The sequence below is a fragment of the Lepus europaeus genome, chromosome 9, assembly GCF_033115175.1.
Source record: "Lepus europaeus isolate LE1 chromosome 9, mLepTim1.pri, whole genome shotgun sequence".
Lineage (NCBI taxonomy): Eukaryota > Metazoa > Chordata > Mammalia > Lagomorpha > Leporidae > Lepus > Lepus europaeus.
In genome coordinates this window covers 32,659,536-32,684,011 of record NC_084835.1, presented here as the reverse complement: position 1 = coordinate 32,684,011, position 24,476 = coordinate 32,659,536, and the positions used below count along the sequence as shown (strand labels likewise).

Here is a 24,476-nt window from a genome sequence, read left to right as displayed (position 1 = left end):
TTCTTCCCCTTATAGGAATGGAAGCATTTTCTGCATTTTGCTGAAACTGCCTATCCCTGTTCTAATTCCACCTTTGGATATGGAATATATAGAGAGTAAATAACTTATGGTTTTAAATTCATATGTCTCTGACTCAGAATAACCATAGCTATGCCTAACAGATTACCAAGATATCTCGGACTTGGAGTCTGATGCTAGGGTTGTATGGGATATTGTCTTCTTTAGGTAGGAATGAGCATCTTTTGCATATAAAAGAGAAGGAAATGAATAATTGTGAGAGGGTCCTATGGAGATTACCTTGTATTATTCTTTAAAATATTTGCTGCTTCTCTCTGAGGGAAGATTACACATCCTTGACTACTGACATCAATCTTTGTCATGTAATTCCTTTTGGCCACTAAAATATGAGAAGCCAGTTTCAAGTAAGAACTTTAAGAGCTATCACATGGTTCTACTACATTTTTCATTTTTCTTTACTGAGATGGTCCAGAGTAGTAGATGCTCCCTGATCATAAGTCCCAGAATAAAGACACCATCAAATACACCTGCAGTTAACCAAGGGAAACAACACTACAAAACCTAAGAAACAAATCTTCATTGTTTTCAGCTTCCTACAATTGGGGACTATTTTGTTATTGCAGCAGAAGTATTCTCAGCTGACAAAAATAATGATTATAATTATTTCTTATATTTTGATTCTTTAAATACCTCTAAGGAGCCCATAATATACAAAGGAACATTTGTTTCTTTAATTAGATACAATTCTAAAGTCCAAAAAATTAGAAAAAGACTTCTTTCAGGAAAAGGCCCAGTACAATTCCTATCTGCCCATCTAAATCTATATAAATTAGTATCATTCTTCTTACTTAAATATATGTTAGGCTCTAACATCTGAATAATGCTGTGATTATCCCAATATTCAACTAGAAAACTTGCAGTTTCTAATATATTCAAACAGTTTAAATTCACACTATAACACACAAGCCCTGTACAGCATACTTATTTACATTTGCATATGTTCCCAAATTAAAACAATTTGTTATCAACAAAAAAAAAGGCAAAAATGCATTCTTTGGGTTTCTTTTATGTAAATGGTTTTTAATATCACACATTAAACATTTTTAGACAGCAAAGAATATTCTAAACTAAATTCATTCCATTCTCAGCATGTTGCAACTAAGGACAGCTATTTGAAGCAAAAGAGGAGGCAGGTTATCTGTAACAATCTGCATTTTTTGAATGTGGCAACAAAAGGAAATGAATGTTAAAATACTCATGGCGCATTTATCTGTATATTCCAGCCTAAACAGAAAAGTAAAACATGCAAATTTAATATTTTTTTAGATTAACATAATTTATGGCAATATCTAGATGTCCTTACATTAGTGGAGATGGCTTAAGTACAGGTTCTTGTCTTCCCATAAGAAAAGCATTTCAGCCATGAGATAGAGAGTAGTGGCAAGCAAGGTAGCAAGGTTTAAGGAGAATACAACTGACAGGCTGGGCAGGCATCTAAGCAAGAACAGAATGCCCAGTTTGCATTCAAACTGGGGCTTATAAGAGTTTGGGAGTCCAATCTTCCCACCATTTCTCTTCTGGTCCATCTCCCCTTCTCCTGGACAAAAGGTTTCCTGTGTGTGAAACAGGTGAAATTCTTCCCAAGGTTTTGTTACCTTGTGTTATCAGACTGGGTAACTCACCTGGCACCTTGCAAAGAGGATTTTCCTAGGGTGGTTTTCTTGGCGGGGGAGGCTGGGACCACCCATAAAGTTGCTGGACTTGGCTATGTAAAATTCTGGGCTGCTTCAGAGGCATGCTTTGAGGTAGCCACATCCCTTTCCACAGGCAGGTTGTTTCCCTTAGGCCCCCTTCACACACACAGGCTAACTTCTATCTCCCTACGTAACCCTCAAATATTGAAAAGTTCACCTGGGATTACCTATAATTTTAAGTCATATCATTTGGTAAAGGGTTATAAATATTGCCTTACTGAATCATATCATCGACATCACAATATGCCCTTCTTTCCCCATTTTATGATCACTGTCATGTTCCCACATTTTTTGATATCAATACCCCTGTTTTCAAGAAAAAATAGTATATATGTATATTCATATAATATCTACATACATACATATCTAAATCTGGCAAAATATTTTAAATTGCTAAATGATAATACTAAAAGACCATTTCCTAAACAAGCAAATAAACAAAAAACAAAGTCCATTTGCAGATTTCCATTTTTTTGTGTGTTTATATTTTACCCTGAAGGAATTAGAAGTGTTATTATAAAAATATAGTAACTGAAAAAAAATACCAAACTAAGGAATGAAATGAACAAATGGGACAAAGTAGTAAGAGAAAAGGAAAACACTAAAACAATAAATACTAACAATACAACTCTAATGCATTTCAAGAGAGTAGCAGATTCCCTAAACAGTGTTACATGGAGATTAAATTTTTGTTCTATAGAAGTCTGAGCCCTGTTTCCAACAGAATAATTTTATTACCTAAACATAGTTACAAATAATTTTAAGTCAGCTGAATGCATTACTCATGATTATCCATGTCAAAGATGATCTGTACTCTCCTGCCTTTGCTTCTGTAACTATCAGACCAGCAACAAAAGAGTAGGACTACAAAGGGATGAAGGTAGCAGCAGAGGATAGTGCCCATGCCTGTGTATTTCCACATGCCCCAGCAAGTGCAGCAAAACTTCACTCATTTGAACTTCCTCAGTTCCGAATTATAAATACTTTTAAATAATCCTGTTTGGTCCTCCAGATATTTAAATGTAGTTGATTACAGTAGTAGTGAAAGAGAAATGACTTTTAAGCAAATACCTGGCATCCTATGTGCCAATGGTACATCTTTAACTCTGCACTCTCATCCCTATGGTCATAGCCACATGTATAAATTTCATCTTTTCTACATATGCCGTCTCCAAGATAACCTAACTTCTAATTCTCAAGGCATTTTTCGGAATAGCAGTATAGGCACGTTAACAGGGCTTACCTTTCACTGTATGACTTTGAGCAAGCTGCCTATTCTCTCTCTGCTCTACTATGCTTATCTGTGAGACAAGGATTAAACTAAAACCTACTCTTAGCATGATTGTGAGAATTATAAGAATGAATGTACAGAATAAAATTAGTTTTGGACTTGACATATTAAGTTCTCAGTGAATTTTAGTTCTTTTAATTACAGAGAAAACAAAGGACAACTAGCAGTTTTTAAAATGTGTGCTTTCTTTTTTAAAATGTTTAGGACTTATTTATTTATTTATTTATTTGAAAGACAGCCTTACAGAAAGAGAGGGATAGAGAGAAAGATGGGAGAGAGAGAGGAAAAAAAAAAGAGGGAGAGAGAGAGAGAGAGAGAGAGAGATCTTCCATCTGCTACTTCACTCCCTAAATTACAAAAGCTTGGGGTTGGACCAGGCCAAAGCCAGGAGCCTGGAACTCCAGCAGAGTCTCCTACATGCGTGGCAGGAGCATACACACTTGGGCCATCTTCCACTGCCTTCCTATGTGCATCAGTAAGGAGCTGAATCAGAAGCGGAGCAGGGGCCAACAGTGTGGCACAGTGGATAAAGCCACAGCCTTCAGTGCCCATATGGGCGCTGGCTTGAGTCCCAGCTGCTCCACTTCTAATCCAGCTCTCTGCTACAGCCTGGGAAACCAATACAAGATGGCTCACATGGGAGACCCAACAAAAGCTCCTGGCTCCTGGCTTCAGATCAGCTTAGCTCTGGTCATTATAGCCATTTGGGGAGTGAACCATGGATGAAATACTTCTCTCTCTGCCTCTGCCTCTGCCTCTGTAACTCTGCCTTTCAAATAAATAAATAAATCTGAAGAAGAGGAAGGAGAAGTAGGAGAAGTAGTAGTAGTAGTAGTGGAGCAGCTGGGATTGGAACCAGTGCTCATATGTGATGCCAGCATGCTAGTGGCAGCAAGTGGCAGCTTAGCCCACTGTGCCATAATGCTGGCCCCTGAGAGAGACAGAGAGGGGTCTTCAATTCCCTTGGTCAGTCCTCAAATGCCTGCAACAGCCAGGGTTAGGCCAGGTGAAAGTCAGGAGCCAACGTCTCCCTAGAGGTTAGTAGGAACCCAAGTACTTGAGCTATTACTGCTGCCTCCCAGGGAGTGCCTTATCCAGAAGCTGCATTCGAGGTGGAGCTGGAACTTGAACCAAGTGTCCCAATGGTATTTTTTTTTTTAAGATTTCATGAATTTCTTTGAGAGGCAGAGTTACAGACAGAGAGAGGGAGAAACAGAAAGATCCTCCATCTACTGGTTCACTCTCCAAATGGCTGCAAGGGCCAGAGCTGGGCCAATCCGAAGCCAGGAGCCAAGAGCTTCTTCTGGGTCTCCCACGCGAATGCAGAGGCCCAAGCACTTAGGTTATCTTTGACTGATTTCACAGGCCATAAGCAGAGAGCTGGATTGAAAGAGGAGCAGCTGGAACACAAACTGGCACCCATATGGGATGCCAGCGCTGCAAGCGAGGGCTTAGCCTACACGCCACTGTGCTGGCCCCTCAAGCAGCATTGTAACCACTGCACCAAATGCCTGCTTTAAACCACACTGTTGACCATATTCCATACCTAACACAGTGTCTTACATCTATCTAGCAGCTCTCAAATATGAGGGTACTTCAAAAAGTTCACAGAAAAATAGAAATAAAAAATAAGGGTTTCTTTGGGCACAAAATACTTTTGAAATCTAGGCATTTAACTGAAAAAGTTGTATTGTTAACCACTAGACAGGAAGACTCTCCTTCCTCTAATCCTCACAGTTGAGTGAAATGTACCAAGAGCATTCAGTTTGCTTCCCAAGAGTAAAAGCACAGAATTCCAGATTTTCCAGTGTTAATGCCCAGCAGCCAAAGAACATTAGGAATATACTAACAGCTGAAGAAGCTGAAGCAATTACTCTTTGCAACAAGGAAGAACTATAATATTGGGAAGCCACCAGTATCTCAATAAGAGGTTATTAACACATATTACAGGATGTAGGTTCATGTGAGCTGATTTTGAGGATGGTTTAGGGAAGCAGTGTTTTGTTCTACATTCAGCTGGTTTTGGAAATGTCAAGTTTATGCATGACTTTTGAAGTATTTCATCATCTAAAATTATGGGAAGCAGGGTCAAGTATTTGAACTTGCAGTTAAGATGCCACTTAAGCCATCAACATCCCACATCAGAGTGCCTGGGTTTTGATTCTGGTTCCTAATTCTGGATTCCTGGGAGGCAGCAAATGATGGCTCAAGTAATCGGGTCCTTGTCACCCTTATGGGAGACACACAGATTAAGTGCCCAGCTCTCAGATCTGGCCCCAGCTGTTGTGGGCATTTGGGAAGTGAACCATAGGATAGGAGCTCTGCCTATTTTCTTTCCCTTGCTTTCTCTCTCTCTTCCCTCCCCCAACTTCCCACCAAACAAAAAAGAAAATTAAAATTATAACCACAAAATAGTCATGACAGAATGTCAGAGAACCAGGTGGGGCAAAAATTTCATTTGAAGAGAACATATGAAAAGTAAAACCTTAAAAACTTCCCATATGCCGTATCTTCTTGAGAAAAAAGACATTACTATTCTCACATCAACAATCGGTGGATGACTCACATATCACTTTTCTCAATAATAATGCTTAAAACTATAAAATATGCACAGCCTCAAAATTATTCTACCAATTATTGTATTGTTATCATTTAAAAAGTTATGTGAAATTGTAGAAAAACTAAAACCACCCCTCACGTACCAAACATTTATAGGTTATTATGCAGTAGAGCAAAATCTGGTCATCAAATCAATGTCTTTTGGTCTTCCCCATTAGTCAAATAATTTTATTGTGAACAGCAATCAAAGTACAAAATACAAACTACATTGTGGTAAATGCAGTAAATTCTTATTTTGAAAGAATACTATTTCTTGTCAAGCTGATAATCATATCTATCTAACTTGAATGACTACATTGGCACAAAAAGACCCTGCCACCCTTTAAAAATTGTTTCTAGTCTCTTCCATTTTAAATATCACACAATAGGCTTTAATAAAATTAATATATCACCAAATTACTTTCTTTGTGGAACAAAGACAAGCACTTTAAAGCGTATAAAGTGACTAATTATTAATGTTGTCAAATTAAGTTAAGTAATTTTATGCAATTACTAAATGTACCAACTTCTTAAAAAATTGTGCAGTTAAAGAAACTATTCTACTGTCATTTACAATGTACATAAATAACTTGGTTTAAGCAAGTTGTTTGGTCAGGCTGGCATTTTTTTTTTTTCCAGAATTCTTGCAGACGTTCTTGATGTTAAAGTTAAATCAAAGTTTTTGTTCATAGTTTCCATTTATCCAAATTGAACAATAGCATTTGCTATTATTTAATTGGATCTCTTCCTAGCTGTGATTTTGAGTTCACGTTGATTAGGAACTGTAGATTCTTTATACCACTGTCAGTGTTTAGCACAGTACTCACCATAGGCAAAATTACATTGATTTGAGCTGGGCAGCTTTCAGATTTGCCTACTGCTTGGATAAGCCCTATAATACACTTTTAAGTGAAAAATCTAGTCATGGTATAAATCTTCCAAACTTGTTAGGAAGGTAAGGAGATGATAGTTGGTCTTAGACTATTACTCTCTGCCTAGGAAGAGAGGACATTAAAGATACTATCTCCTTCCAAACTTAAAGTGAATGGGCAGATGATGAACAAGAAAAACACAAGTAATAAGATCTGCTGACATAATATGATTAATCATTTTAAACTCTGTAACTACTTTTTCCATCAATAAATTGAAATTATTAATTCACCATTTGAATTTCATGTATTTTCTTTTTAAGTTCAGTGACATTTATCTGTTCATTTTTTCATTTGTGAGTCACAAAGAAAAAAATAGAAAGAAAGCTTATACTTGCTCTCAAATGCCTATAAAATCTGGTGCTGGGCCAGTGCTGGAGTCAGGAATGCAATCCAGGTCTCCCATGTGAGTCACAGGAATCCAATTACTTGAGCGATCACCACTGCTTCCCAGGGTCTGCATTAGCAGGAAACTGGAATCAGGAGCCAGAGTCAAGAACCAAACTCAGGTATACTAATGTGAGACATGAGCACTGTATTTAAAGCCCAATACTTAGTGTATTTTCTATCATTTCTTTTTATTTTATTAACTCTATAGCCTATGGTTGTCTCCTAATAATCTATTCATCCTGCACATCTCACCACCTCCCTCACTCATTTACTATTTATCATATCAGGCACAAGGTTTAACTAGTATATTGATTTAACAGTGAACAAAACAGACAAGAAATCTTAAAATCTACAGCTACTCGAGATTGCCAACATTATACATATAATATTTAAATAATGACTTCATTAATGTTAAGTGCCAAGATACTATGAAAACCTGTATTGAGGATCTTATCAAGTCAGAGAAATTATAGAAGCTTTCTTTGAGAAAGGAACCCCTAATATCCATACTTGCAGATAAGCAGTCCTTAACCAAAGAAAGAAAGGAGCAAGAGTAACCCACACGAGAGAAAAATGCAAAGGCTTTCTGGTGGAAGGGAACATGTTAGACATGAAGAACTAAAAACAGAAAAACAATCCTGAATATGTCTGAACTGAAAGAGACTGCATAACGTAGAAAAAAACTAGAGAAGGTGAGGGCTTTATCTTACAGAGTTCTGTAGGCTGGGTAGCCATGAAAGGGTTGGAAGCAATGCACTGATATGATTGGCTTTGCATTTTAAGGAGATGACTGCATTGAAAGGAGGTTAGGGCTGTGTGAATTAGGAGGCTATTTTAGTAGTTCAAGAAAGAGATAACCAATAGGTAAATCAGAGTACAAACTACAGTAGAGAGAAGGTAGACAAGATTTTAGAAGTATTTACATAAGATGAAAAAAAATTGGGTGATAGATTGAATACAGCAAGTGCACTAGTTATCTATTGCTATGTAAAAAATCACTCTCAAACTTTACGGTTAACAATAAGTATTTATCAAATAATACCTGTGGGGTCAAGAATCAGGGCACACTTTAGATTGACTACAAGTCAATTCTATGTTAGAAGGTTGTAAAAATAAGGTGCTGACCAGGGGTATATTCACCTCAAGGCTTGACTCGACAAAGATTTACTCCCAAGCCAACTCATGTGGCTCCTGGCAGGCTTTATGTCCTCAACCAACTACCGGCTGTAGACATCAGTTCTGGGCCAACTGAGCCTTTTAATGGGGATATTCACAGGAAAGCAGTTAACTTCCCTCAGAGTAAAGGCTGAGAGAGAAAGGAAAAGACAAGGGGCATTATGATAGGGGTGGGGGCTGGCAGAGAGAGAGAGAGAGAGAGAGAGAGAGAAAATAAGGAAGTCACAGTCCTTTTGTAATCTAATCTTGGAAATGTACCACAGTTTTGTCATATTATTCATTAGAGGTGAGTTACTGGGTGCAGTCTACACACAGAGGCAGAGAATATTACACAAAAGAGCACACAAATCAGTACATGGAGATCATGAAGACCATTTTAGAGGCTGCCTACCACAGGGAACATGGGAACAGGCAGTTTTATGACATCCATCAATGAGAGCAAGAAAAACGTATACGATCCAGGTTTGGAGATGAGGCTTTGTATTGGGCATGGTGAGTTTGAAAGAATGTCTTTTGTTCAATGACAAAATATGCATTTATAAAACACCTACTGTTTGTAAAATGGTACCGGCTTCCTAAGCCCAGCCAGGCTTACTAAGTCAGGTGACCAAATGGCCCAATCACAAGTGTCAACTCCACCCCCACCCTAACAGGATTTGCTGCTCTCACTTCCTTACTTCTGCAAAGCTAGCTAAGAACTTTTCTCCTAGTACAGGCTGCTGTTCTCCAATGCCTAGGGAGGCAGGATGTCGGGTTTCTGCCACCTGACAATCAATCTCCCTTTCTCCGGTGTTTGGTGTGTTTTGTGGGATGGAATATAATGAGGAACACAGAAACATCCTTGCCTTCATGGAATTTTCCTTTTAATAGTTGGAAAATAGATATGATAATTATTAATTAATTAAGATAAGCATATGCCTCCCTTACAGCATTTATCAAAATCTGCTTTTGTATTATGGTGTAAATGAACCATTGGGATAAGCCACAAGACATCCACATCTATTTCCAGGAACATGTAAATATGTTTACTTATTTGAACAAAGGGCCTTTAAAGATACTGAATCCAGGATCTTGAAATAAAAGTTACTTTTGCGAAAGTGGGCCTTAAATTGCATCACAAGTCTCCTAATCAGACACACACAGAGAAGACACACAATAAATAGGATGAGGCAGTGTGACCATGAGGGTAGAGATTGGAGAGATACAGTCACAAGTCAAGGGATGCCAACAGCCAATAAAAGCTGTAAGAGCCAAACAATAGCTTCTCCTCTAATGCTTCCAGGGTGAATTCAGTCCTGCTGATCCTTGATATTAGACCTCTGGCCCCCCAAAATGGGAAAGACTTAAAGTTCTGTTGTTTTAAGCCTCTCAGACTGTGGGAATCTACTATAGCAGCCATGAGAAACTAATATACTCTTGCAATGTGATTTCTTATCATTGTAATCAAAGCACTTATTAAAGGTTGTAATTATATGCTTGTTCATTTTTGTCTGTGTTATTGCACTAATACGGAGGCTCATGAAGGTGGAACTATTCACTGTACCCTCAGCCTCTTAGCATAGTATCTGAAACATAGTGTGTCCGTATAAACTACTGGTCAAATGAGTGAATGAGTAAATGTCTCCCACAGATTAAAAAAAAAAAAAAATCTTACAAGCCAAAGCCCATGCCTTTTGATTCTAATCCCCACAGAGTCCTGCAAAAAAACCCAAAAATTGTTGAACTAGGTTTCAGTTCTGGAAATCAGACAGTATAGAATTTACACATTGTAAGGCAATGGCCTTGCTTTTATTTATTATTAAAAGTTAATGTGAGTTTGTATCTTATCTGCTTTTCTTGGCTCTCATAAGGAGCAGGTTCAAATACCATTCATTTCCACATTCCTTACATGATCCACAGTTTGGCTTATGGTGCAGACAAAAAAAATCTCTGGAGCATTTGGGTGAAGTGGAATCTAATAAGCTTTAGACTCAGTCATAATGGAAACCAGCGTTACCATGCAGTATATTCCAAATCAAGACTAAAACTTCCCTCACTGGGTTGTGAACCTATTTATCACTTGGCCTTGAGCAGAGACTCCATGAGTGAAGTCTGATTATTATTAACCCTCCTGCCCTAAAGCAGCCACAAGAATAGCATCAGACAAGAGTTCCCCAACCAGTGCCACTACTTATTAGCCATAAGACCTTGGGTAAATTATTTAACCTTTCCGAGCCACAGTTGCTTGGCCAATATTTTCTATGTGAGAACGGTTCTGACCTAAAAATGGAATGAAGTAATTATTATTTTCACAAAAAAACTTTGGCTTCTGAAAGTGTGCCGTGATCTTGAGTAAATGCTCACACCTCCTAGGGTCTTCTGAAACACAGGATTCAGTAGACCCTACTATTTCCTTAATGAACCCAAGTTTGCCAACCTTTGAACCAAAGCCCGTACGAGGGTTCACAATTCCATGACTATATCCTTCAGCAGCCTGCTAGGTATCAGATTTACCTAAGGGAAGGTCAAGCCGACGTGCCAGGTACTCAAGAAGAGTCTGGCTCCCCGGTAGCTCTCAAATGAACGCTAAGGTGGGACTTTTCAGTCAGACACAGCTCGCCAAGGGGAGCGCAGGTCGCCGCGTAAGCGGGAAGGTTTTTCTCGAAGCGTCTCTCGGTTGCCTGGGCAACGCTACGCCACGGCGCGCCCGTCAGCGAAAAGCCCAGACAGCGCAACGCGCAGGCGCATCCCGGAAGCCAATGGGCGCGGCCGGAACGTAGGCGCCGCTCGGCCCCGCCCTTCTCCGATTGGACTCCGAGGCCTGGTGGTGGCGAGGGGGCGGTTTTCCGTGGCTCGGCGCCGCGAGCTCCGTCACGTAGGTTACGCACACTCACGCCGCAGGGACGGCCCCGAGCCCGCGCAGCCGGCTGCGCCCTCTCCAGACGTCTGGACACCGAAGCGGGAGTCGAGATGCTGCGGGTCGGGCACCCTCTGTGGAGCTGACCAGAAGCCAGAGAGGCTGAGAAGAGCCTGACGGAGGCCGGGCCGAGCACGAAGCCCTTCCCGCCCGTCGGGTTGCTGGGTTCCCGCCGCCGTCCAGTTTCTGGCGGTCAGGATCACGCCAGTCGCTGGAAGCCCCGAACTCTGTGTCCCCCCCCAAGTCTCAGGCCCCCTACAGGAATGTTCAAAAATGAGTATCAGGTAACCCAAAACGGCTCTCCGACCTGTTTGTAGCTTTCGCCTTTCTCCTTCTGGGTGAGGTTAGTTGGTGATACCCGCTCCTCACGCCCACTCTCCCCGGTTCACAAGTCCTTTTTCAGGGTAAAGACTTGGTGGTTGAGTAGCCTTGACTCAAAAAATGAAAGGAAAAAAAAAAAAAAAAAAACCCAAGACCCAATGCCTAAGCAAGTGGTTTGGCTTTTGTTCCCTCTCCAGCTCAGTGCATCTCAAGCTGTGTGAATTGATTAAAATTCAGACAAACTCCACCCAGACCTGAGTCAGAATCTTGAGTGCGGGGGCCCTGAACCAAAGCCTGTGGTGCTCCTTGATGCACACTGGACTCAGAAGCCATTTAGAAGAGTGAATGAGTGTGTTCATGAGTGGGTTAAACCAAGAACACACACACACTCAGCCTGTGTGCTGTTTTCTTTTTCTAAAGCTGGCAGGAGGGGGTCAGTGACTCTCAGATATTGGGGTACATCTGCGACACTGGGGTACTTGTAAAATGCTAGAGTTCCCCTTTACCCCAGACCTAGTGAATGAGGGGCTCTGTAGAGGGGTTAGTTCATTTATCTTGGTAACATATTACCCCAGGTGATTCTGATCACGTAGTATAAGGCTGTTTGATCATCCATCAAGAAAAACCTTTCTTCCTGAGGATCAGTCACCCCAAGTATCTGAATGTGTCTGAACGCCTGATCTGCTTTCCTCCCTCCGCTGGGCATCTCCGTTAGCCTTTGTCTTCCTTCCTCCCCACCTCACTGTCCCTGAAGTCACCTCTGCCCTGTTTACCCTCTGTTTACCATCCCAGCTCTGCCTGCTTTGAGGATGAACTTTTCGCCCCTCTGCCTGAAGAGCCCTCCCCTGGTCTCCATCTCTTTGTTGCTTTTACCCCAGTGGCCAAACTCCACTTGTCCTCAGTGTATTCTGCCATTCTTTTTCTTCTGCCCTACTTGAGATACCATGAAGTGGGATACAACAGTTTTAGGGAGTTGTTCTCAATTCAGGTATGGGAAGTGTGTTATTAAAAAAGCCTATGCCCATTGCAGGAAACTTGGAAACATTGGAAGGCAAAAAGAAGTGGAAAGAGTTTGCTGTTTTACCAAATGTACATATTTTCTCTTAAAAAAAAAAAAAAACAGCTGCTTCAAATTTAAGATTTATAGTGCAATATGACCTGCCCTGAGAAGCTGTAGTAATTCTATCCTTTGTACAGTTTGAATATAATACTGCCTAAGGAAGAACAAAGTAGGTGTTTTAACTTCACATGATTATGTGTTGAAACCCAGGAGCAAAAATATCTTTCTGTTATTGAGAAGAATTAAAAGCTGGAAATTCTTTGTGAAAATTAGACAGATTTTCTCATGTGCTGCCTACAAGTCAACCCATATTTAGGCTTCATTTTAGGTCCTCAGTTGTTGCAGTAAGTCCTTTGCCTCCGTGATAATCGCCTTAACTTCACTTTTTCATAAATTCCTTAAAGCTTATGGAATTCAGTAATAATATAATGTTTTTATATGTGCCTTCATGTTTTCAGGTTTATTATGGGAACAAGTAGCCTGCCTTTCTACAGATTCTATTTTTCTTGTGCAGATTTTTATAGTTAACTTGTACTAAATATATAAAAAGATCTTGTAGGAATGTTCAACGTAAGAATACCCCAACATCTTCCCAGGCCTTTTTATTGTCTGGTAGTAAACTGTTTCCTATTATTTGTAATAATCTTTGCTAACACAATTGAACCCTTGGCTGTTTGCCAAGTATTGTGTTGACTGTGTTTTGTTCATTGTCTTTTGCAGTGCAAGAAAATCCATTTTTTCAGATGAGGAATCAAAAAGTTCAGTAACTCCAAGATCAGATATTTAAAATGTCAGTGTTAGAGCTCTGGTCAGCCCAACTAGAAACCTTGTATTCAGAAATAATTATCAGAATTTTTTGGCCTGGTTTGAGAATTGAGTTTAAAAACTTTTATTCTGGGTCTCATGTCAGGATAATCTACACATGTTAAGTAAATGAACTCCACACATAAAGTTTGTGTGACACCTTAAATGTTTATCATACTTGAAAGATAACTTCCTTGAACCATTAATCCAAGGTGACTCAAATCATAATGGTTGCAGCTTAGATACAATCAAGGTATAAAGTAGGAGTAATAACAGGGATAATGTTTCCTCCCAGATCTGCCTAACTGACACATGCCTGGAACATTGGTTGTGAATATGTGGTGCATACCCTTTCTCCCTTAGCATTGTCTTTCACTGCTTTAAATATTTTGTGTTTCTTTTCTAGGGAGGTGCATTTGTTGAAATCTTTAGTGCACAGGGCAAAAATCCTGGAGCTAAATGGAAGATCCTTGGCAGTCCATCTGTGATTTGGAAAGTAAGTGTTAGAAATTAGAGGCACATTAATCCTGGAAATGAATATGAGTGAAGGTTTTAGGGGAAAAAAAGGGGGGGGGGGAGGCCTCGATCTGATTTCAGAACTGTTTTTTTCCTGTTCTGTCATTCCAAAACCCTTTGATGACATTGTTGGCTGCTGTGTTTCTGGACACCATTCCTCACTTTAAGACTTTGACTCACAACTCGTTACTTTTCTCTGTACTCCCTGTCCTGCTTCTTAATTTTAGAGGACTTTTGGATCTGTGATGAATATCTCTTCCAGCCCTGGACTTCTCGGTTTCTTGATTTTTTTTTTCTTTAATGACCTCTTTCACTCTGCTTCAGGTCCTGCTGTCACACTCTTGGACCTTATCACCACCAATTGCAGGACCTCTGAAATTACTAAGTAAGACACTGAGACATCCTTCTCTGACCTCAATCTTTGATTCTTAAGGTTGCTTGCTCAGTTATTCCCACTGTGTCTGTTCTTTGATTTTTTGGGACCCTTAGCCCATTGGCCATTCTGGTTTTCCTCTTGAATTTTTTTTCATTTATTTATTTATTTTCTCTTTCTCTACTTCCTTTACTTTTTCTTATAATGTTTTCTTTTTTTTTTAAGATTTATTTTATTTATTTGAAACACAGAGTTACAGAGAGAGGTAAAGTCAGAGAGAGAGGTCTTCTATCCGCTGGTTCACTCCCCAGATGGCCACAACAGCTGGAGCTGCACCGATCCAGAGCCAGGAGCCTCCTCTGGGTCTCCCATGTGGTGCAGGGGCCCAAAGACTAGGGCCATCTTCTATTGCTTTCCCAGGCTGTAGCAGAGAGCTGGATCGGGAGAGGAGCAGCCGGGACTAGAACCGGCACCCATATGGAATGCCGGCGTCTCAGGCCAGGGCTTAACCCGCTTCACCATAGTACTGGTCCCTCTTCACTTCCTTTTCTTTCTAGCCTAGTATCCCAGGTCCATAATTCCAGTCACTTGCTGATTGAGACCTTTGTATGCCTTTGTTCCTTGTCTTTTCATCATGACCACCTAACAAATACCAACTGAAGAAAAGCCCAGCCTGCATCTGTTCTCCTCAGTACTTTTGAAGAACGTGTCTGCCATCTTTCTTAATGACAATATCATAATCCAATATGAGTGGCCCTAGGAAATTCTCCTGCGGTGATCTCTCAGTCTACAAAATGATAATTTCTCCATTATCTTCAGGTTATCAACTACCAAACTCCCTACCCCAGCCCCAACCCACTACTAGGACAAACCCTCTGTACTGTCTAAACAATGTCATCCCTATTTCACAGGGAAAACAGGAGCCATCCGGTATCAACTACCCCAGCTTGCTGCCACTAGGTCTAAACACCTCTATCCATCCCTATTATTTTGTCTTTCTCTTCTCTTACAATCAAGAGATACCTGTGTTGAGACCTTTTTCCATGGATAATTTTTTTAAGCAATCATTAATTGCTTACTGTTTGCCAAGCCTGGCAGTAAGCTCTTTACATATGCTGTGTAATCTTAACAGTAACCTTAAGAGATAGGTAGTTGTTTAGCCATATTATTGATGTGAGAACTAATGCATGAAGAAGGTAAGCCCAAATTTACAGTGATTGTATCTGTGAAAGAGAGAAATGGTACCATGAGAGGATACAGCCAGTGAATCAGGAAAGGTTTCCTCTGAGAAATGAGTTCTGAGAGCTTAAGAGGCACAGAAGGGCTATTGGAGAGGAGTGTATTGCATGCAAGGGGAAAAGCATGTACAAAGTTCTTTTGTCAAGACACAACTTAGAATTTTCAAGAAACTGAAAGGAGGCAGTTGAAGCCTAGATGCAGAGAGTGAGGGAAAATGCAAGATAGGTTGTGAGGTTTATAAAACTGGATAGGGACCATATCATGGATATGGACCATAACATGCAAGGGTTTAGGACCATATGGAAATTTTGGTATATTATTGAAAGGTTTTGAATGTCTACCCACCTTGTGCATCAATGTAATAAATGCTATAGTTGCTGCATATGTGTTCGTTTCAAATATGTGGAGATGCTCTTGTGGTGGACATAACAGAATTTGCTTAAGTGTTCCTTAATTAGTTACAGTGCATTTCTGGACATTGCATAAAAATAATGCAAGTGTACATTGAAGAGTGGGAGGCTTTGTGAAAAATTTTAATGTGATGACATGCTCAGAGATTGGGAATATGCTCCAGGATTAAAAAAGAACCATTCACATTAGCACTTTGACTGTTGGAAATTGGACTTGTATGTAGCTAGATTTTTATTTCCAGGTTTGTTTTGTTTTGTTTTCTGGTACTGCTACTTTATTTTTTAGGTATCATTGATTATAACATTTCTTAGCTGATTTTATCTAAATGTTATATAGAATTTCATAGTTAAAGCAGGGGTCAAGTAATGCAATGATTAATTGTATGCCAGCCAGAACCTGAAACAAAGGACCTTCTAGACTGTTATACTGTAGGTTAGATTTTTTTTTTTTTTTTTTTTTTTTTTACTATGACAGAGAGTGATGTAGAACCTTCTGCTGTTAGACAGAAATGCATATAGATAAGAATAGGAACTCTAAGTAAACTCTACGGCCCTCAGATTAGTAATTTGGGAAACACTCTGAAGTTGGTAAACTTATCACATGGATGAAAAGTGTCTGAGCATCTGTCAAAACCTTGGTGAGACTTCTGTATTTTGATTCATGCCAAGTCTCAGGTTAAGAGTATCATCAAGGCATAGGCCTACTATTAAGTCTTTGGAACATGGTACTTTTTTCCTGTGGATTTGCAGTACTGATTTAGTAGTAGAAGACAAATGGGATTTGTTTCAATTACCACTGTTTTCATTTTGTTCTGTAGGAATTTGATAAAGAAGTTAAAAGTTTTGTGTTTGTTCTGGAAGGCAGCAGCCAAACAAACAGAATTCAATTACCAAAGGAGAATAAACAAATCCGTAAGTAGCATTCTTAATATCAAACCTCAACATTAAAGTTATGTTTTTGTGTCTTATAAACAGCCTTCTTAGTATGACTTCCACTGGCAATTGTTGGTAAAAAGCTACCAGATACATTTTTTTTTTTAAATTTAGAAAGTAACTGTTTACTGAGCACTCTGTTAGGCTTTTTAAAAAAATATATTCTGACTCACTGTCAGACATATAGAAGTATTTTTATGATTCATAAGATTATTTAATGACTTAATGTATTTATTGAATATTAGCTGTGTTCTAGGGACTTGTGAGGATTTTTGCATTTAACTTATTCTTCATAATGGCCCTTTTACAGATGAACAGACTAATGTTGATTCATCATCAAGAGATCAACAAGTTAAGGCAAATTTTTGAAACAGACTTAGGAATGCCCAAAGTATAGCAAAATAATTTGTGATAAAAGCATTTATCAGGGCGCTGGTGCTGTGGCACCACAGTTTAAAGCCCTGGCCTGCAGTGCTGGCATACCATGTGGGCGCCAGTTTGAGTCCCCAGCTGCTCCACATTCAGTGCAGCTCCCTGCTAATGTGCCTGGGAAGGCAGTGGAAAATGACCCAAGTCCTTGGGCCTCTGCACTTACATGGGAGACCTGAAAGAAGCTTCTGGCTCCTGGCTTTGGATCAGCCTATCTCCGGCCTTTGCAGCCATTTGAGGAATGAACTAGTGGATGGAAGACTCTCTCTCTCTCTCTATTTGTGTCTTACAAATAAATAAAATATTTTTTAAAAATTTATCAGAAAATGTTACAAAAGGCATTGTTTGGTCATGGAATAACTTATATAACTTTAGTAACATTAATATCTAATAATTGTAGATAAGAATGTGTGATTTAACAGAAGTCCAAAGAGATTTCATTTCTTAATTGCTTTGGAATTTAAGATAAGCATTTTGGAAGAGAAAGAACCTGAGAGATCATCTAAATGTGTGATCAGAAACCCAGTTATTGGCAGAGTTGGGGTTAAAATTGAAGGCTCTTCCACCAGATTAAACATTGATTACACTGATGTGACTGAAGAAATATAATTTGTCAGAATAATTGGGTAGGTTTTCCATCAGCTGTGTCCTGTGTTTTAAATATAGATTTCAGGTGATTTAGCAAATACACAGAAACACTGCCTTTTTCCAATCTTCATTTACTTCTTTTTATTTCATTTGTTGAGAATGCTTATGGACTCTTCTGCTGTATACCAGACCCTGTGAAAAGAACAATGTTAGTGCTTGAGCCTCTAATTTCTTTTTAATATTTATTAATTTATTTGAAAGGGAGAGAGAGAGAGGGGGAGAGAGTGAGAGAGATCCTGATCCTCCAGCCACTGGTTCACTCCACAAATGGCTGTAAGAGCCAATATCCTGGCACTCCATCTGGTCTCCCACATCGGTGGCAGGGCACCAAGTATTTGAATTGTCATCCACTGCTTTCCCAGACAAATTAGCAGAGAGCTGGATTGGAAGTGGAGCAGCTGTGATTTGACCTGGCACTTGCAGGAGGCACTGCACCACTACACCAGCTCCCTGCTCTTCTAATTTTAATTCAGTGTTCTAAACTTACATAGGCTCTGTGTTTTGTGTAGCATTACAAGCTGCTTTATGAATATTTTAGGTTTCTAAGAAATAAACCAAACCATAGAAGTTATAGATGGAAAATGATGGATTTTAAAGTGTTTTGCCAGTGTTTCTTTCTAAAACAAAATAATGGAACCTCAAAGAGAAAAGACCATCATTGTTAAAGGGATTTTTATTAATTACCATTTTAAAATCATGGTTCCTAATTGTGTGTGTGTGAATAATAGTAGATTTCTTTTTTCTTTTTTTTTTTTACTATTTATATTTTATTTTATTTTATTATTTTTTGACAGGCAGAGTGGACAGTGAGAGAGAGAGAGAGAGAGAAAGGTCTTCCTTTGCCATTGGTTCACCCTCCAATGGCCGCCGCGGCTGGCGCACCGCGCTGATCCGATGGCAGGAGCCAGGTGCCTATCCTGGTCTCCCATGGGGTGCAGGGCCCAAGCACTTGAGCCATCCTCCACTGCACTCCCTGGCCACAGCAGAGAGCTGGCCTGGAAGAGGGGCAGCCAGGACAGAACCGGCGCCCCGACTGGGACTAGAACCTGGTGTGCCGGCGCCGCAAGGCGGAGGATTAGCCTAGTGAGCCGCGGCGCCGGCCTAGTAGATCTCTTTATTTCCACATAAATGCATAATTATAAATAAGGTGAACTAAGATGAACCAGGGAAACTAGTCTGAAATTGTAATTTGTTCATCTTACAAGGTGTATAGTCTGTGTTTTTAAGGATATTGATTTTATTTCCTTTTTTTTTTTTTTTTAACAGATAGAGTTAGACATAAATAGAGAGACAGAGAGAAAGATCTTCCTTCCATTGGTTCACCCCCAAATGGCCGCTATGGCTGGTGTGCTGCTGCCAGCGCGTGGCGCCAATCCAAAGCCAGGAGCCAGGCGCTTCCTCCTGGTCTCCCATGCGGGTACAGGGGCCCAAGGACTTGGGCCATCCTCCACTGCCTTCCCGGGCAACAGCAGAGAGCGGGAGTGGAAGAGGAGCGGCCGGGACTAGAACCTGGCACCCATATGGGATGCTGTCGCCGCAGGCAGAGGATTAACCTAGTGAGCCAGGGTGCTGGCCCCAAGGACACTGATTTTGTGAGACAGGTACATTTGATTTTTAGGAACATGACTTTGTTCTAAGCCACTGTCAGTTCTTTTGCTTTCTTCTTTTCTTGGGCATATAATGTTCACCTGTATACTCATTTAATGCCCTCAGCATCTGTGTACATGATCTAGTCATTAATAAAAATCAGTCCCATCCAGTAACCTTTCTGTTTGGCTCTGAGAATGTTTCCTCTTCCACTGAAGGCTAGGTGACTCCATACAATTCCCTCATCCCCCATATAAGGATTTTATTTTTTTTTTTAGAAACAAACCAGGTCTAATGTGTTTTAATTACCTTGCTAAGTGGAAAGATGATGGTTTTAATTTGAAGAAACAGAAGTCTTTTAATGTATTTCTTCTACAATGTCATGTAATTAAAAATTAATCTGACTTTTCTGTAGCAGCACTATAATGATGAAATTTTACATATTGACTCTGTTGCACTAATGCCTTCAAGATTAGTTATTTGGAATTTTTGATAAAAAAAATTTATAATTAATTTTTACTTGTATAAAATGACCTGTGTGAAATTGGTATAGTTAAATTTAAATTAAATGGCTTGGCTTGAGTAAACAATTAACTTTCAATTAACATTTCTAAATTAAGTTCAATTACCATTATATGTTCCTATTTTAAGAGTAAATATACACTTTGTTTATGCAAACTTGACATTAGATTCCTCTTAAGTGTTTTCAGCTCCATTAGGTGCTTAGGAGAACATTTATTTTATTTTATTTTATTTTTTTGGTTCCCAAGTTTTATTCAAGAACTGATACAAAATTTTCCAGATAAATGAGTTTTAATCCTCATCTTCCTCCTCTTCTTCGTCCTGGTTAATCTGGAAGTATCGTAATTCGTAACTCTCTTTGCTGTTAGCAACTACATGCAACCAATCACGTAGATTATTCTTCTTCAAATATTTTTTGGTGAGATATTTCAAATACCTTTTGGAAAAAGGAACCTTCGAAGTCACCGTGATCTTGCTCTTGCTCCTCTCGATGGTCACGGCCCCGCCCCCAAGGTTCCCGGCTTTCGCGTTCACTTTGATTCTCTCCTGGAGAAACTGCTCGAAGTTGGCCGCATCCATGATCCCGTCTTCCACGGGGTGGGTGCAGTCCAGGGTGAACTTCAGGACCTGCTTCTTTTTTTTGCCCCCCTTCGCCACAAGCTTTTTCACGGGCGCCATGGCGGCCAGGAGAACATTTAAATGTTTAACTTTTCATTTTGAATAGTAGTATTTCTGAATTATATTTGAGAGCTTCTAAATAAAATCAAAGTTTTATTCATTGAGCACCTATCACATAAAACAAGTGTGATATTGATGATCATACTATAGACTTCTCCAGAGCAAGGATCTTGAATCATCCTCTTTGTACTTCTGCCTTAGTTTCTGGTGTGTCATGGGTCTTCAGTAAGCTTGGTAAATTTGCCCAATTAAGAAACTGTGAGGATTTGGGTTATAATTTTTAATTGTAATCAGCTGGACTTGATAATTATCATTCTCTGCTTCTCCTCTCTGGAGCATGTTACATGGAGTTGCCCCTGTGAGGAGCAGCTGTGTCACATGTAAATGTCTGTCATTTATGGGGTCTTCTCCAAGACTTTCTGTCCAAGGCTCAGATTTGAAACCCTTGTTTCTCTGCTGTGGTATCCAAATCATAGGTGTGTCCTCCCCAAAGCCTTGTGTTGATCTTAACTTTCAGTTACTCTTAAGGATGAGGTCCTCTTTATGAGGTTCCTCAAGTCTGCTCATGCCCCCACAGACTAAATCTCATCATGGCCACCTCTTTTTAAAACCCATCAATGGCTTGGACCTCATCATTCTTGTCTGAGTCACTGTTGATCCCTGAATGCAATGGCCTGTTTGTCACCCTCATCTTATTTCACATATCAGCAGCATTTGAGAAAGCTAACACCTCTTTAATATACTTTCTTTGCCCTTCTTCCAGGATGCCCCCATTGCTAGTTTTCTTCCTACCTCACTGCTCTTCTTTCAAAGTCCATTGGGTGGTTCATTCAAATCTAACTCCTCTCTCTACACCTAGAAACTCCTCTTCCCACAGGATGGCACCATCAGTTGTTAGCAACTTGTCTTTTCAATTGCTCATGCCAAACAATCTTAAATCAGCAATGATTTTTCTTTCTCTAGATTCAGTCCCTCATGAAGATCTTTTTTTAAAATAGATTATTTTTTAAAATATTTTTTAAAATAGATTGAGAGTCTGACAACTGCCACTCCCTGTGCTATGACCCTGGTCATTTTCTCCTATCTCGGTTATTGCAATAGTGTCCTAATTGCTCGCTCGCTCGATCTCTCTCTCTCATTTTTAATTTTTATTTATTTGATGGACCTGGTATTGTGGTGCAGGCTGCCCTCTTCCCATCCAGTTCCTTGCTAATGGTCTGGGAAAAGCAGCAAAAGATGGCCCAAGTACCTGGGCCCCTCCCAACATGGACACCTGGAAGAAATTCCTGTCTCCTGGCTTTGGCTTGGCCCTCCTGTGACCATTGTGGCCATCTGGGGAGTGAACCAGCAGATAGAAGATCTCTCTGTGTATCTCTCCCTCTCTCTCATTAATTCTTTCAAATAAATAAATCTTTTAAAAATAAACAAATTTTATTTCTTGAAATACAGAGAGACAGAGGGAGAGCTCCCATTTGCTAATTCACTCCCCAAATGCTGTCAACAGCCAGAGCTGAGCCAAGCCAAAGCCAGGAGCTGGGAACTTAATCCCAATCTCCCACATGGGTGGCAGGGATCGAGTACTTGAGCTTTCACTTGCCACTTCCAAGGATGCACATTAGTTAGAAGCTGGAAGGGAGAACGGAACTGGGTTGTGGTCCCAGGCACTCTGATTTGGGATGCAGCTGTCCCAAGGAGCAGCTTAACAGCTGTGCCTCCCTGGCTTTCCTGTTTCTGCTATGGCCTTACTACAGTTTGTTCTCAAATTAGCAGCCAAAACAATACTTTTAAATAGTAAGTAATTAACTCTCTGTATCTCCTATAGCTTCAGCATACCTCATCTGAGAATCTGAAATCTTGAATGCTCTGAAATCTAAAACTTTTTGAGTGTCAACTATTGCTCATAAAGTTTCAGATTTTAGATTTTAGGATTAAGGATATTCACCTGGAAAGTCTATACCAATATTGCAAAATCCAAAAAAAAAAAAAAAATTCCAAAATCTGAAACACTTATGGTCTCCATCATGTCAGATTAGGGATGCTCAACCTGTGTTACTCTTCCCCTTGTTCATTCTGCACCTGCCATATGGGCCCATGGCTGTTTTGAAACACAGCCTTGTGCTGTGTCACTCCAGCACAGATGGTACTCTTTACCTAAAGCTTTCTTCCTCCAAAAGCTATGTGACTCATCCTCTCCCTTTCTCCTTGCTTTAAATAAAAATGTCACCTGCTCAGTAAGCCCCTCCCCCGACCTGTGCTTAAGTTACAGTGGCTGTTTTGTATCCCTTCCCCATGTTTGATCTCTTTTACCCAGCTCTACTTTCCCTCTTGTATGTACCACCTGCTATGCATTTGTTCTGTTGGTTTATTGGTGTTTTTTTTTTAATCCCCATCACTAGAAAATAAGCCCTTGGGTAGAGAGAATTTAGTTTGTTTTGTTGATGAAGAATAATACCTAGGACCTAGTAGGCATTCAAGCAGATCTGTGTTGAATGAATGACTGAATGTGTCTGTGGTTTTAGGAAGACCTGTATCTTCAGATGGCCTTCAGTACCCCATATGAATGGGTTCCTGGCAACACTGCCACACTTTTCTCCCGCTACTTTTCCTCTCCTATTTTAGTAGCCCATTAATCTACTGTGTTTTTTTCTATCACAAAATGGAGTGTTCCCTCTGCCTGTTCTCTCTCCTACTCCTATCTCCTCTGCTGGTCAATATTTCTAGCTCAGTAGCATTGTTATTTCCTTAAAAAAAACAAAACAAAACAAAACAAAAAAACCCTTCACTTCTTATTCCTAAGCCCCCACCATTAGATGCTTTTGTAGCACTTTGACCTTGTCCTTTATTTAACTAGAACATCAGTTCTGCAAGGGCAGAGACCACATCTGTCTTACTGCAAAAACTTCAGCATTGAGTCTGGCACGTAGTAGATGTTCAGTAAATCTTGAATCTTGGTTGGATGATAGAGCTAATTTTAATTTATCCAAATAATCCTGTGAATATAAATCTAAATTATTAACCTAGTTTTCCCAATGCCAGTTAAAAGGGCCCAGATGGGTTTTCAGATTTGCCCAAGGGATATGGAATAGCCCATAATGAAAGCTTAACCGATTTCTGTGTCCTTCAGTGGGAGAGGTTTACCTTCCTATATTCTTTGTGCCAGGGGTATAAGAGGAACCATGGAAAAACTTCAGTCATGATTTACCATGGCACTTGTAAAGGAAAAGGATGATTGTATTGTGATCTCATCCCAGCTCTTTGGATGGTGTAGCACTTCTGAAATGTATTTGAGTTGTACAGTCTATCATTTGCTATAATGAAACAACTATAAACATCACTGTTTAAAAATCTAATGTCATTTTACTGGTTAAATGTGTTTTAGAAAATGCGAAAGAAAAAAGGACTGACTGCTTAAGAAATAGGTAGTTTTTCTCAGGCAGACAGTATCTTATAAAACTGCAGAAACCTGTGTATGTTGATAAAAAGGAAAACTTTTTATGAATTTTACATACATGGTAAACATTTTTTTGACTAACAGGAATTCTACATTCAGCAATACTTAGAGTGATTTTAAACATAATGTAGACATGAAGAGTCAGTTTAAATTTACCAGTAGGTTTAAATTCACTAGGCCACTGTAAAAAAATTACTATAACATTTATTTGGCATTTCTGACACACAGAATCAGTGTGTGTCAGAGGTTATTAGAGTACTTTTTTCTTTGTTGGATCATCACCATATGGTATTGTCATACCTCTTTTAATCTTAGAAGTGAAGTATTATGGAAACTAGGGCTTCTATATGTGGAAAAGTTGAATTACAAAGCCTTCTGTTGTAGAGGGTAGAGATCTTTAATATCTGAAAATGCTCATACAAAAATGTCCTGTTTGCATGGCTCTTTATTGTT

The 24,476-nt window shown here is 39.6% G+C and overlaps 2 protein-coding genes across 2 annotated transcripts in view; one reads left to right on the top strand and one right to left on the bottom strand.

Moving 5' to 3' along the window:
* Positions 1–11,048: 11,048 nt before the first annotated feature.
* The window catches only part of CFAP20DC (CFAP20 domain containing), a 268,464-nt gene continuing 255,036 nt past the window's right edge, over positions 11,049–24,476 (top strand). The window contains exons 1-3 of the mRNA XM_062200180.1: positions 11,049–11,336; positions 13,644–13,733; positions 16,594–16,687. Of these exons, the coding sequence (XP_062056164.1) occupies positions 11,316–11,336; positions 13,644–13,733; positions 16,594–16,687 (205 nt within the window). The 5' untranslated portion in view covers positions 11,049–11,315. The remainder of the gene's footprint in view (positions 11,337–13,643; positions 13,734–16,593; positions 16,688–24,476) is intronic.
* Positions 20,127–20,572, bottom strand: LOC133766506 (large ribosomal subunit protein eL22-like). Its single transcript, XM_062200178.1, has one exon. It carries the CDS (start codon positions 20,570–20,572, stop codon positions 20,186–20,188), a length of 387 nt encoding a protein of 128 aa, XP_062056162.1. The 3' UTR covers positions 20,127–20,185.

Coding starts and splice junctions, on each gene's coding strand:
- LOC133766506 (XM_062200178.1), bottom strand. CDS start 20,572: ATGGCGCCCGTGAAAAAGCTTGTGGCGAAGGGGGGCAAAAAAAAGAAG.